The 14,757-nt window shown below is 32.5% G+C and overlaps 2 protein-coding genes across 2 annotated transcripts in view; both read left to right on the forward strand.

Annotated features, from left to right (window-relative positions):
* The window catches only part of LOC127714015 (BTB/POZ domain-containing protein 6-like), a 160,064-nt gene that overhangs the window by 98,103 nt on the left and 47,204 nt on the right, over window positions 1–14,757 (forward strand). The gene's annotated exons all lie outside the window — the stretch shown is intronic.
* On the forward strand, window positions 184–14,640 carry LOC127715384 (BTB/POZ domain-containing protein 6-like). Its single transcript, XM_052221423.1, has 3 exons — window positions 184–228; window positions 1,406–1,659; window positions 13,782–14,640. Exons 2-3 carry the CDS (start codon window positions 1,406–1,408, stop codon window positions 14,449–14,451), a joined length of 924 nt encoding a protein of 307 aa, XP_052077383.1. The 5' UTR covers window positions 184–228; the 3' UTR covers window positions 14,452–14,640.

Below are 14,757 nucleotides of genomic sequence, written 5' to 3' on the forward strand. Positions count from 1 at the left end.
TCCATCTGTGTCCTTTGTTTAATATGCACTTAGACCAAGGTGAGCGACACAGGCTCTTTAGAGCCTCTAGTTGTCATGTATTAAATTGTATTTTACCTGTGTTTATTTTGTTCTCAGTTTAAAATGTTGGACTTTATAACTATTTATAATCATATTCTTTGACTCAGACACGTGACAAAATATATTTTACTTCCTGTTTGAAAATTGTCATACCTTGTTTTCTTTTAGGTGAGTATTAAAATGAATAACTTTAAACTTAAAGTCTTTACTTCCAAAAATGTACTTATTAAAAATGTATACCCATGTAAATAAAATAAGGAAATATATAGTTTATTGATATAAATTCCATTGTTCTCGTCATTGACCTTACATACTTATGAGTGAAAGTAAGTATAAAATATGTTCACGTGAACATATTCATGATATTTGTTCAAATATTTGTCGTTAAACAACCAACAATAAATCAATCAAATATTGTCTTTCTGTGTGTCTGTATTATAGTTATTCCAATGACAAGGACGTTACCTTATATTTATGTTCTTCTATTCGACAGTAAAACCGAACAAATAAAAAAGAGGGAGAGGTTGACTGTTATTAAGTATAAATACTTTTTACCGGTTGAATCTTGAATAAGTGGCCAAGTGATATGAAAGCTATATACATCTTGCCTGGTTAAACTGCCACAGTACCTGTCAAACATGTTTCCCCACAAATATCAATCCTTCATCCTGCTGTTTTTAATACAGAACATAATAAAGGTTACCGACATAGCTCGTATACATGGTAAAATCTGTATTCTTAAGAAACACAACTCGTTGTCTACCAACATAATCTTAATAAAGAATTTACAACTGTGAATTATAATTGCTAGATGAATTAGAGAAAAAGGTACAAAGTTTAACATATACTATAGTATGTGCAACTGTAATAGTCTTTTCAGGGCTGTCAAATAAATGCATAGTTGGAAATGCGTCTGCAAAACACCAGTACTTGCAAACTGAGTACACTTTTTTTTTCAATTTGTAGAATTTTGTCTGTTATTTTTGTTTTCATACACTCATACACAGGAATAAAACATGGGCTTTAATGGATTCGTGCTCTTGCTGTCAGCATATACTAACCGGTCTGAAAAATAACAACAACTAAACAGATACATGTGATTGATAACTTTTCATATGTAAGATAAATATCTTAATTTTATCAAAGATGACGCAACTATATAATAAATGGTTTTATCGAGTAGGCATCATATTTCCACAAATGAGTCTGAAATAATGTACAGAACACCCGAGCTTGTATTAATTATCACTATGACAGAAGAACTCGGCTAATACACATATACACATGCATGTATTTATCATCTATGTAAAATTCCGTTTGATTTGTTTGAATTATTCAATTTAAGATGACAATGGAAGCTCAAACTGATTGGCAGATAGGAAAATCACTGTCAGATCGTATGAAATACATGTTAGATAATCAGCTGATGTGTGACGTCACATTCCATGTTGGATCAGACAAGTCACCAATCAAAGCCCACAAGTACATGCTGGCGAGTGCTAGCCCTGTATTCTACAGCATGTTTGAAGGACCCCTATCAGAAAAGGGTGATGTTGATATTGCAGACATTACTCCAGAATATTTTATTATGATGTTACAGTAAGTTAATATAGTAATTTTAACATGTTAAAATATTAGTTTGATATAGTTATCCATGTATAAAGCGTTAATCTGGATGAAGGAATTTAACTCTTTAAAGCTGTATCTCGTTTGTAATATACAGTCTTTTTGTTCTCATTAGCCTATTGTGAAACATATTTAAAAGTTAACACTATATGTATGTATACGTAAGACAAAAATGTTTTAAAACCTCCTTAAAGCTACGAGATATGAAAAAAATGGAATATGATTTGTTTTGGTACAATCATTAATAAAGTGAAATAATGAAATAATAATTCGTTTTTTAGAAGCCAATTTTGTTCAATTTTGTCAAAATAAGCAAAGAAACATCGTTGATGAATTATTCACTTGCAAGTGAATAATTCGACCTGATTAAATCCGTATTCCTGTGACCTTTATCTTAACCCATTAGCTAGAGAACTTTCAGAACTTTATTAAACAAACTCAGACGCAGTAACTGCGCCACAGGAGCATCAATTAGACATAGTACATTATAATTACAGATGACAGAATGAGTAGAAATTATCTAATATATAGAACTATAAAATTTCAAGTTATTAGAACATATATTATAGACAAAGTAACTATAAATAATTGTATAATGTATATATGATATAACACATATTTCAAAAGGTAATACACAAGTTCATGCTTCAACTATTTATGTTTTGAGTGCACTCGATTCGGTTCGTGTACGTCACGTCACCACCACGTGTAACTAGAGTGTTGTGTTATAGGAATGTAAATAAATATGTTATCCGAGTACTAGATCATGAAGTAAGGTGACTTTTCAGTTTGACTCTATAAGAGTTTTACAATCTTTTGGAGAAACCATGAGAGGTGAGTAAGAACTTGTGTATTACCTATATTCAACATTTTATTCATTTTAGACTCACTGGGTACATTAACAAAGTAACCCGCTATATATTTAGTTCTAATATCTTTTAATTCATCACAGCAGAAAATATAATGAAATTCATTTTCAACAGCTTTTGCACAATCTTTCATCCCTTAGTATACCAGCCCAACGTCCCGTCTCTATCGGATATTTGAGATTGTATGTTCTCAGTTTGCAGATATAGTTTCTATTTACAGGATTTAACCGTAAAAGATAATCTTCTAATTCAAACTCTATCTTAGATTTAGAATAACATTCCCCTTGTGAAGAATTAGTTACATCTGAAAACCACTTTTGTATAAATTGATCGTGTAATCTCTGTCTTACAACAATTTAAAAATAATCAGAATTTACATATTCTTGATTATTCCATATTTCACTATACCCCGTTTCATCAAATATGGATTTAATATAATTAACCCAGAGCATGTTTCTATTGCCATTTTCATATAATTTAATTTTGGATGTAACGCGTCTTCTAATTGGCTGACGTTGTTTTGTTTATCAGCTCATAGACATAATTCTGTCATGTGACCGTGACGTCATCAACGTTTTTTCATGGTTTACTCTGGTTTAAAATAAAATTTAGAATTAAATTATAAGAAATGACTGTAATATTTTTTCTGTCTATTCGAAATAACATAAAAAATGTGGTGCACACTTTTCAATAACCCGCTACGCGGGTTATTCAGTGTGCATCACATTTTTGATGTTATTTCTTCATAGACAGAAAAAATATTACAGTCATTCCTTAAATTATTTGAACAGTAATTTGTACATTTTACCAGACAATTTCTCTGCATTTCCAACTAGTTTGGTCCAGAAACACAGCATTTTAAATTTTATCTGTAGGGTATCGCCCAAGTTCGCCAATATAGAAGACACCAATACATCAAAAAGTTTTAGTTGCAAATCTATAGGTATACTAATATTGCGAATTTTCGTATACAACGAATATAGTGATTTCTTTCCTTGTTCCACAAGTTTTTTGCTTGCTTTATAAAAATTACCATTATAATTAAGCAAAATACCTAAATAGTTATAATCGTCCTGCTGATATATTTTTTCACCAAATATTTCAAAATTATAGTCTACAGTACACTTTCTCTTTGAGAACACCACAACTACTGTTTTTGATACATTAACTTGAGTTTCCATAAGTTACACTAATTTTTAAACACTTTAAGTGCTTGTTTTAATTCCTGTGATGATTCTGCAAATATAACAGTATCGTCTGCATATAGTAATACAAATAGTTTCATATATATACCAAAGTTCTCAAAACTTAAAGAGCTTTGAGTGTCTAGTCCGATTTCACAATTTGCCCATAAAGTCTATTTCCAGTTGCTTTTATGACAGATGATTCGTCAAAGAAATGTAAAAAATAAGGATTAATTGCCGCGACAGTATTTACATATTCGTCAAATCGTCGTTGGTTCTCAGCACTTAAGGCTTCCTTAGCACATACTTTTAATTTTTTGTGTGACATTTGGCAATCATTTCTCAAAATTTTGAAATTGTAGATAGACTTGGTAAAAGATCATGTGTCGTTACTCCATCAGACAATAACTTACTTTGAATTTACCTTCCCATAAATTGATGGCTGGCGAAATTTATAGTATCTTATAGCCTGGAAAATGTCTTCGGAACTTTTAAGCCTCGTTGTACCATGTTGATATTTTACCGGAGATACAGAACCATCTAATTGATATAAATCAATGACATTGCGAACCGTATTGTGAGAAACGGCACAGTGTTTTGAAATAAATGCACAAGTATGATTTCCAGATAAATACATGTCTAGAATAGTCCTTCTTGTTACAACATTAGTAGCCTTTCCAACTTCATAGTATCTTCCAAATGAATTTTGCTTGATCATATTACATGCACTGTGAAGGAATATGTATAAATGTCCAGCTTTTCACATTGAGAACTGTTATATTTGAAAACAGGTTTTGTTTAAACTTACAAGTACATGCACATTCATCATTTTTTAAAAAGTACTCACATGTCATACTTTCTACTATAAATGAACTATAATTCAATCTTATTCATTTATATACTACCAAAATGGATGATATGACAGTGACTGAATTTCTTTCCCAAATTGGGAAGGAATTTATACAATACTCGGATTATTTCGTTTAACATAAGTTTCTGAATGTCTCTTCGTTACGCTGTACTCACATTCCGGATGACATTTATTACATTTTTAGAACTGTATTAACATTAGGAGAAAAGAGACAAATTGAAAATGCCCTCATGAAATTAAAAAATGGCGCCGTAAATGAAAAAGAAACTTGTAAATTTGAACCTGAATCTTCAGCACTTAACAAAAGGAGTAGGCCCAGTAAGACCCCTTTTTGGCCCCAAAATATAGCAGTTTTACAAAATTGTTAAAATGTAAATTTTTAGCTATTTATTGGAAAGAAGAATACTTCTGTTACATAAATATGGGCTGTTTTTGACAATACAATGCACATGTATCGGGTACTAGCATCATTAAGTCATGCTAAGAAATGTCTGAAATGGAAGAGGCCGCATTTGTGTTCATTCTTACGATTTAAATGTAAGTTGTATTTGATGATAATACATAACATATATAAAGGTTGAGAATGAGCACGGATGCGGCCACTTTCATTTTTGACAAAAACCATCTGAAAAGTGACATATTATGGCATATTTGATAGATTTTTCATATTTAATCTTGAATTCGAGCGTCTGTAATGACTAAATCAGTTCAAATTTTTCACATAACTTAATTGAATCGACTGAAGTAGACACTTAAGTGTTTAAAAGGTGTCCAAAATCTTTCATCCGATGAACCTGAATTTTGAGGCCAAAATCGGCCCTTACCGGACCTACTCCTTTCTGGAAAGCTTGAAGACAGACTATCACAGAAAAAGATAGAACTGGCAGATAAAGAGCATCAACTTAGACAACTGGAAATGCCAATAGAGGAACCGCCACCACAAGGAAATTTAAATTATAAGTAAATTTTTTGTTTTATATATATTTTTCTTGCTCCTCAATCTATGATTTTCTGTGATTTTTTTTTGTCGTGATAGCTACTTTATTATGTTTTCTCTCTTTTGCTATCTTATCTTTTCGGGTGAACATTAGATTCATTAATTAGTTCGTACGACATACATCGACTGCTTAAGTATACACAACTTTTATTATAAAATAGTCCGTTTGACTTCTATAAATCTTCAGAACATAATTCTTAAACATTTTTTTCTTGACGTATGTTAATGTATGATATACATGTATACGAACTCTGACTAAGGTTGTTTTTTTAAAAATGTCCAGTGGAAAATATTACTAAGGTTACTTATAGAAATTGAACAATGAAAAACACAAAATCATGTATACAGTCAAAAAGTTTAGTAATCAGGTGACATAAAAAGAAGTCCAAATTTGTTGCTGGTCATACTTATTCAAATGAGAAAAGTCACATGGTACAATGAAACAGGTTTAATGTCTAATGTTTTTGTTTTGAATGGAAGGCTGTTACACTATTCATACTTACTTCATCAAGTATTAATTTTTATAAAAAAAAAATAGAAGTAACATAGAAACCTTATGTTGAAACTTTTTTTTATTGTTGGCCCAAAATTATGATATTCATATTCAGAGTTCGTATATGACAAACATCATACATCAAGAAAAAAATGTCGATTTTTAAGAATTATTTTCTGAAGATTTATAGAGGTCAAACGAATTATACCGGTACTCATGAGTACGTCACATTCCTATCGCTGGTCATTGTGTGTTGTTTACCGTTAAAAAAGCATTTCTTCTTAACCATAATTTTTTTTGTCATTTAAAAAATTAAAACCTGTTTGTGACAAACTGAAAAAAAATACCCAAAAAGTGAAAAATCAAAATACAATTTACAACATATTATAAAACAAAACTTATAACCATCAAACGGCGGGAAACGGCTGACTCGGACTTTTACCTCACATTTGCATTGATATGGGTGTTACAATGTATGAGGCAAAATAGTTTACCCTATATTGTAGGGAAAATCCGCTATTAGTGTAACTCATAAAGTCAAAATTTTCAGAAACATTTTCAGAGAAGTAATTTTTTATTTATTTCGCAATATACGAAGAACTGAAATTCATCATCTGTATCCTTAATAGAGCAAAAATCTACGATCCGCCTCTTAGTCCCGCCCGCCAATAGAGGAGCAGCCACCACAAGAAATTTAAATCAAATATCTCGGAAAGGAGCTCCATAACCTATAAATATTTTAATTTATTCTGTTGATTAACTAATGCTCTTTCAACATAGTATCAATTTTAAATTCTAGATTTTTTTTAATTTCATGTAAGTACAAAAAAGTCATCACGAACACTTTTATTTGTCACATTCTTAAAGATTTGTTTTGATTTTTAGATGCACAAACTGTCACTTTAAAGGTCATAAGACTGACATCAACAAAGGAACTAATGTGTGCAAGAATGACCGCTGTTATACTTTTCTGATTTGTGGACAGAAAGAAAAACACAAAAGAGTTTCGCGAGGAGAGAAAGCCATTGCAGACAAAAATTCGGAACATACGCCAAGAAGTATAGTCCCTCACAACAGAGCAAAACAAGTTCTCCGAGTACAAAGAAAGAAATGATGCTTCGTTTATGAAAGTCATGAAAGACCGATTAAGAAAAATAGACCCTTTGAAATATTCTAAACCAAGTATACTGATGCGCCATCTTATGTGTCTCAAGTCTATTTATAATGGTAAAATCCCACCTGTCACACAAAATGACAGAATTGAGCTTCCTAAAATGGTAGAAAGGGCAGATGAAAAGAAAAGAGAATTAAATTCGGATTCTGAAAATGAAAGCTTTGTGCCTTCTTTTAAAAAGGCACATTCCTCTGTTCAATCAAATCAAAATGTCTCGCAGACGTATAGCAGTATGCCATACCAGAATCAACAATTTCAACAATTTCACCATCCAGCTCCCTATAATATGATTCCGCAATACCCTTAAGTTAATTATACTAACGTGCCACAACAACCTTAACCACAGCACTTATTTGACCAGTATACAGTATCCATGCAGCCTTCGTATTCCTATATATCCAAATGCTTCGATGTCGCGTAATCCAACTTTCAATTTCAATCAAATGCCTCTCCAAGTTATACCACGACAGTCACCTTACTTCTCGTACTCCACACCCGTAGACGATAATTACCTCAGTAGTACCGACGAAGACACACCAGAGGACAAGTCTAAGCCACTCAAGATATGGTCACCCATTGGACTGTGACATTTTAAGTTATATACCCATTAGAATGTGATTTTTATAAACTTACCTGTTAAAATTGTTATATTCACATGTTTTGCATTTTTTTAATGTGTTACTTTGCTGACCAGATCATAGCATATGAAAACTCAATATTGGTGAAAAGAATACGTTAGCCCATTGTATACTAATATCTTTATGCCAAGGTCGTTCTATAAAATATTATATATTTCAATTTGTTGCAGTGATTCTTCAAAGTCGTATATAAAATAAGGAGAAATGGTATTATTGCCAATGAGAAATTTAAGGAAACAACCAGTTACCATTTTTAGTTGGATGGAAATTCATTTACAACCAGGCAAGACTTTTAATTTTCACAATTTTGTCCCCCCCCCCCCCCCTCAGAATATAAAGTAGTCGTCCCCTAACACACCGAGTCAAAATAAAGCTGATTACTGCAACTATAGATAATCCTACGACCTTCAACTTAACTAGCAATCCCGATACCGTGTAGTCAGCTATAAAATGTCCCGACATGACAAAATGCGAAACAATTCAAACGAAAAAATCAACGCGAAACAAACATGCCTTTTTAGTTACATGATATCTATTTGCAAACTAGATTAGGCAACAAAGAGTTATAATCAAGTAATTGAAGAGCTTTGAACACCAAACAAACTAATTATCTGGTATTCGAAGCGTTACTCAATTGTTTTCTAAAGAACTCATTGGGATACAAAGGACAATAATAGACAATCAAGTAGTAGAGAAGATAGTCGAGCAGTCTATTAACAAGGCTAGTAGTGAGATTTGTCAAGGTTATTGTAAATTGGGTGTAATATAATTTGATTTACTACAATGACCTACATTTTGTTTTTGTATTATTTTTCTTTACATTGGAATGCAAATGCACACATAGCCCACAATGGACATCTGAATATAGGGGATTGTAATCTAACACATCAAAAGATTTTACATTTGGAAAAACATTTGAGGATAATAAGAAATAATCTACAAGTGATACATCTTTACATGTCTCCTTACCAACAGATTTATCATTTCCATTCAATCTGCTATTTCCGATATAGATATTTAGTTTTTTTACAAAAATCTAACAATTTATATCCATAATTATTAACCGAAGACGTATCTTCCGAAAATCTTGATAGAGATATATTATGTAACAGTAGTTTCTGATAATCATACAGATATACTAACTAGCAATTCATTATCATCAAAATTATCCAAAGATTCAAAAAGAGAGTCAACGTGTACAACAAAGTCATCTAATGTTCTTTTTTGTTTGCATTAAAATCTCCTAATAGTGCAATATTACAACTGTTACCTTGTAAATGAAGAAGTTCATCTTCAATTTCAGTAAAATAGAGATTGGTTATGCATGCATAAGTCATGTTCAGCCATTGAAAGGAAAAAAATGCCAATATTAAAAGTGAAACAAAGGTGAACCATTTCGTCGACTGATTCGATTCACAAAAAAATTATTCTTATGCAGATAAAAACGTTAATTAACGTTTTTTAAATCTATAACATGAAATCAAACAGACCTATGGAAAACCAATTGCACGAGGTCGCAATGTATTTATATTTATGTTTATGTTTATAACGGGTTCGGCAGTATTTGGAGGTCATAATTCATGTTCACTACTGGCGTTTTAAATTTAATATTTTTCTGTTTGATATAGTCTTCTTGATAAAAACAATCAGTAGGTACATAAAACTTGTGGGCATGGTTCGACAGCCTAAAATATAATGATGAAATAACTCATTTATCATAATAAACATAATGTAAAACATTATTGTGGACGCATTTGCTATATGTTTTCGAACCCAGAAACCTGTATACATTTGCATGTTTTCATTGAACTGGTAGGTAAATTAAGTTGTACATGTATGCTCATTATGATCTTAAGAGAATAACGATGATACATAAATTTTCAAACAAAAATTCCTATTTCTGATCTGGTCACTGTTAAAGGCCCGATACATTGTAAAAATGACCATTTTATCCCAATTTTTATATCATGTTAGAAATAGGGAGCCATTATTTTAGCCATATCGATCATTCCTGTTGACTGGGCAACTCTTCAAACATATTACTATATTATTAGGTCTTTCCACTTTTCCGTGGAAAGATCTAGACTTATTGCTTTTGTTCTGAGTATTTTTTTTTCTTCCGCCACATTTTGTTCTTGCGCTGTATAGTGGTTTCGCAAGATGTCGCTTATATTTTTAGAATATGATATCGAACAGTTATTGCGCTTTTGAAACTGACACCGTTTAACCAAACACTTTACGTTGTAAGAGTTATCTCCCCAAACACTGTTTTTCTTTTGTCCACTACTCCTTCGCAACCGTAAACGATTACGACAAAATTATTTCACTAATTTGCTCGTTATATCCTCAGGATCTGACTACATTTTGACCGAAGCCATCCGGAGACTCCATAGGAGAGTTATTTCATCTTATGCATTTGATATAGGTGATATGCATATGAACTCATAAACCGTAAGCCGTATAAACCTAGAGTTGTTTTATTTGAGGTCCTTGGGTCCAAACTTAGAAAATGAAGTCAAGGTCATAGGTCAATGTTATGTTTTAAATTTTGACATTCACTTCAAGCTGCTTTTACTCAGAAAAAAGTTATCGACATAAAAAAAGGTGATCAAAATGTTAGTTGCGACATGATTTAACTGGAGAGTTTTTGTCGAAATGGTACGCGTCATTTTTGGGGGTTCCATGCCACTGAAATGGAAAAATGAACAAATTAACTAATTATAGCTTCAAACTTTACAGCTATCATGATGCGTACATGCAATTTATCTTTATTAATCATCCAAGGCCCACAACCACCCCTCTACCCCTCCTTTTTTTAGAATCCCATTTCTATTTTACTATAAAAATGCTAATCCTTCTTTTTTATGAATACACTTCTTTCTGAAACAAATCCATTCCTGCAAAATTGTGCTCCATTTCATGTATTTCTGGAAATTAATCGATAAACGTTTTGTTGAAGTACTATAACATATAACACCAGCATTATTTTTGTGTGCATGCAATGAATGAAGACCAGTGGTCAGCGATTGCATAATAGTTTACCTGTAAAATGAATCGAGAAAATATATTTTCCGTTAGCAGTATAAATGACGTGCAGTCCGCTTGACGTTCCAATCTGGATTGAGAAATTAAAATCAATGACGTAGAAATCGCTCCAAAGTTCGTAAATATTAGTAAAATCCTACAATCAAATTCCTAAACATGCATTAAAAAAACAACTCTGTGTTCCCGTTAATATGTGTACGATAAAAAGCATGCATGATCCGACATCAATGACCTGTAAATGAAAAAAATAAATCCGTTAGCACAATCTGTATACACAGGTGTGGTCTGGATGACATCCTCCTTTGCAAATAGATTTTTAAAACAGTCTTTTTTGTGTATATCAGCTTGGTGACGTCACAATCACACCATCTGCACCGCGTGCTACCTAATATAAAATAGGGGTTTTCCCCTTTTCAAAAAGAATTTTTAAAAATATGTACGTAGATTAAAAAAAAAGATCCATGCATGCAGGTCAGGTCCAATTTCCTTTAAATACATGTCAAAATTGAATACAATGCACACACAATAAGTAAATAAGACACACATTCCGGGAAGCCTTATGAAAAAAAAGAAACATTTATAAAGGAAGATGCAAGGATATTTTTGTAGGAGTGTTCAAATCCTTGCATGTTCCTACAAACATCATAATTTCTATATAAATAAACCTGTTGCACCAGTTTTCGCCTGTTCCTAGAGGCTAGATCCCAAGAGTTAAACACGGTAACTAGGCTCTCAATTCCTTTTTCGCGTGTTCCTAGAGGCTTGGTTCAAAGTGTTTAAACACGGGAACTAGGCTATCAATTCCTTTTTCGCGTGTTCCTAGAGGCTATGTTCCAAGTGGTTAAACACTGAAACTAGGCTAACAATTTCTTTTTCGCGTGTTCCTATAGAGGCTAGGTCCCAAGTGTTTAAACACGGTAACTAGGCTCTCAATTCGTTTTTTCGCGAATTCCTAGAGGCTAGGTCCCAAGTATTTAAACACAGGAACTAGGCAATCAATTCCTTTTTCGTGTGTTCCCAAAGGCTAAGTCCCAAGTGCTTAAACACGGGAACTAGGCTCTCAATTTCTTTTTCGTGTCAGTGTTCCTAGAGGCTAGGTTCCAAGTGTTTAAACACTGGAACTAGGCTATCAATTCCTTTTTCGCGTGTTCCTATAGAGGCTAAGTCTCAAGTGTTTAAACACGGGAACTAGGCAATCAATACCTTTTTCGTGTGTTCCTAAAGGCTAAGTCCCAAGTGTTTAAATACGGGAACTAGGCTCTCAATTCCTTTTTCGCGTGTTCCTAAAGGCTAGGTTCCAAGTGTTTAAACACTGAAACTAGGCTATCAATTCCTTTTTCGCGTATTCCTAGAGGCTAGATCCAATGTTTAGATATGAAATCTAGGCTTTCAATTCCGTTTTTGCATGTTCCTAGTGGCTCGGTCCCAAGTGTTTAATCAATCAATCAATCAATCAACCAACATACCAATCATTCAATCAATCATTGCATGAATGTTTCCGTCTCGTGTGTTTGATACGGGGTCCAAGATTGGTTGTTTCGCAAGATGTCGATTTGATATTTGGTATATGATATCGAACAGTGTATGCGCTTTAAAAACTAACACCGCTTAACTGAATACTTTTTTTTGTAAGAGTTATCTCTCCGAACACTGTTTTTATAGTGTTAGCTTCTCCTTCGCAACCGTTAAAGATAACGACAAAATTATTTCACCAATTTGCTCATTATATCCTCAGGATGTTGAGATTTGTTTTGATCGAAGCGTTCCTGAGACTCCATATGATAGTTATTTCCCCTTATGCATTATATATAAGTGATATGCATTTGTAACTGGTAAAAAACCATAAGTGATAGAGACCTAGAGTCTATTTATTTGAGGTCCTTAGTCCAAAAAAAATAAAATTAGGTCATGGTTAAAGGTCAAGGTCACATTCTAAATTTTGATTTTGGCTTATTTGCACTTCTTTTCAAAAACCGTATAAGATAACGACAACATATCTTTACTAAATTGATAGTTGCGACATGTCGTAACACATTAATTTTAGTTGAAAGTGTACGTTGACATATAAAGGCAGTTTTCTCCCCTTTTATATGTAAAATTATGTGTATGGTGATATAACTCGTTAACCATATCTAATAAAGACGTAAGGTATTTTGATTTGCAGTCCTTGGTTTATGACATTGAAATTGAGGTCAAGGTCAAAGTTGAATTTGACGTTCTAGATTTTGACCTTTATCTTTACTTTATATTTATACGTGCTAAAGCCATAGGACTTTTTGCATTAGGTTGCAAGCCATATGACCTTGAAAAATCTAGCTATTTTTTGGACTTATTTAAAGTAAAAGTATATAGAACCATTTTTGTTTGGAATCAGTGTCAAGTTAACTATCAAAGTATACCGGAAGTGACATTTTTCAACCGGAAGTGACAAATTATATCCCTTATTTCAAACAAAAGTGTATAGAAACCATATATTTTTGAAATCGGCATACAATAAATTATCATTTGACACTGGAAATGGCATTTTAATTGGATTTTGATATTTTTGTATCAATATATATAGTTTCGGATGGAAACCCCTTCAATTGTTCCATTTGACACTGGAAATGGCATTTTAATTGAATATTAATATTTTTGTATCAATATATATAGTTTCGGATGGAAAGACCTTCAATTGTTCTCTGAACAATTCGTTTTTAATTATACCTCAATTACAAATTTCAGTGTTGAGGGTATTTTGAAAAATATGAAAGTATATTAGACTATATGCCTTGTATTACATGTAACATGCAAAGAATGATGCAACAATATATTTTTCCAACAGGTATATATACACCGAAAAAATAGTAATAGACGCTAAAAACATCAAAGGGCTTCTGTATGGATCAGAAAAGTATATGTTACAAACTCTGAAAGATAAATGTAATGAATTCTTATCTTCAAGTGTAGATGGCGATCACGCATGTGTCGTATTGCAAACAGCACATGACTTCCACATGAAAGATCTGGAAGAAGAAGCACTGAATTTTATTTTAAAGAACGGAAGTGCTAGTTTAGAGTCCGACGATTTCTTACATTTATCTGGTGACTGCCTTAAATTGATCTTAGCTTCTGACCAACTGTTTTGCGATGAAACAACAGTTTACCAAAGAATGGTACAATGGGCGAAACTGCAATGCGAGGAGCAATCTATACCGACGACTGATGAGAACGTTAGGAAGTCTCTCGGTGATTTGTTATACCTCATACGTTTCCCGTGTATGACACCAAAATACTTCACGAATGAAGTTTCATCTCAGGAAATACTTACCGACAAGGAGAAGGTTGGAGTATATGAACATTTCAACGGCAAACAAACTGATATTTTTATCTCAAAGCACAGAAAAAACCATATTCATAATGAACAATATGAAGAAGAGATTCCACAATTTGAAGAAGAGATTGAACAATTTGAAGAAGAGATTGAACAATATGAAGAAGAAATTGATTGGTAGGTCCGGGGACACAGTTATCGTTCTTTGATTTTCAAATAGAGTCCTTAGACTGTGGACAGTGTATTTCTTGCAATTTTTTTTCATACAGCTTTCAAATTTATTTCTTTATATTTTATGCATAAAATAGTAAGTAAGGGGACAAAATAAGATGTAAAAAAATGGGGGGCATGATTTTAAAGGTAAAGTAGTGATTTTGTTCAGTTTGAAAAGGTCAAAAATTAGTATGTCTGAAGCTGTCTAACTAAGAGTTGAATTCAGTATATGTAGATTCTGTATGTTTGCAACTTCCCTGAATGATTTGAGGGT

The sequence above is a fragment of the Mytilus californianus genome, unplaced genomic scaffold (genome assembly GCF_021869535.1).
Source record: "Mytilus californianus isolate M0D057914Y unplaced genomic scaffold, xbMytCali1.0.p SCAF_9, whole genome shotgun sequence".
NCBI lineage: Eukaryota > Metazoa > Mollusca > Bivalvia > Mytilida > Mytilidae > Mytilus > Mytilus californianus.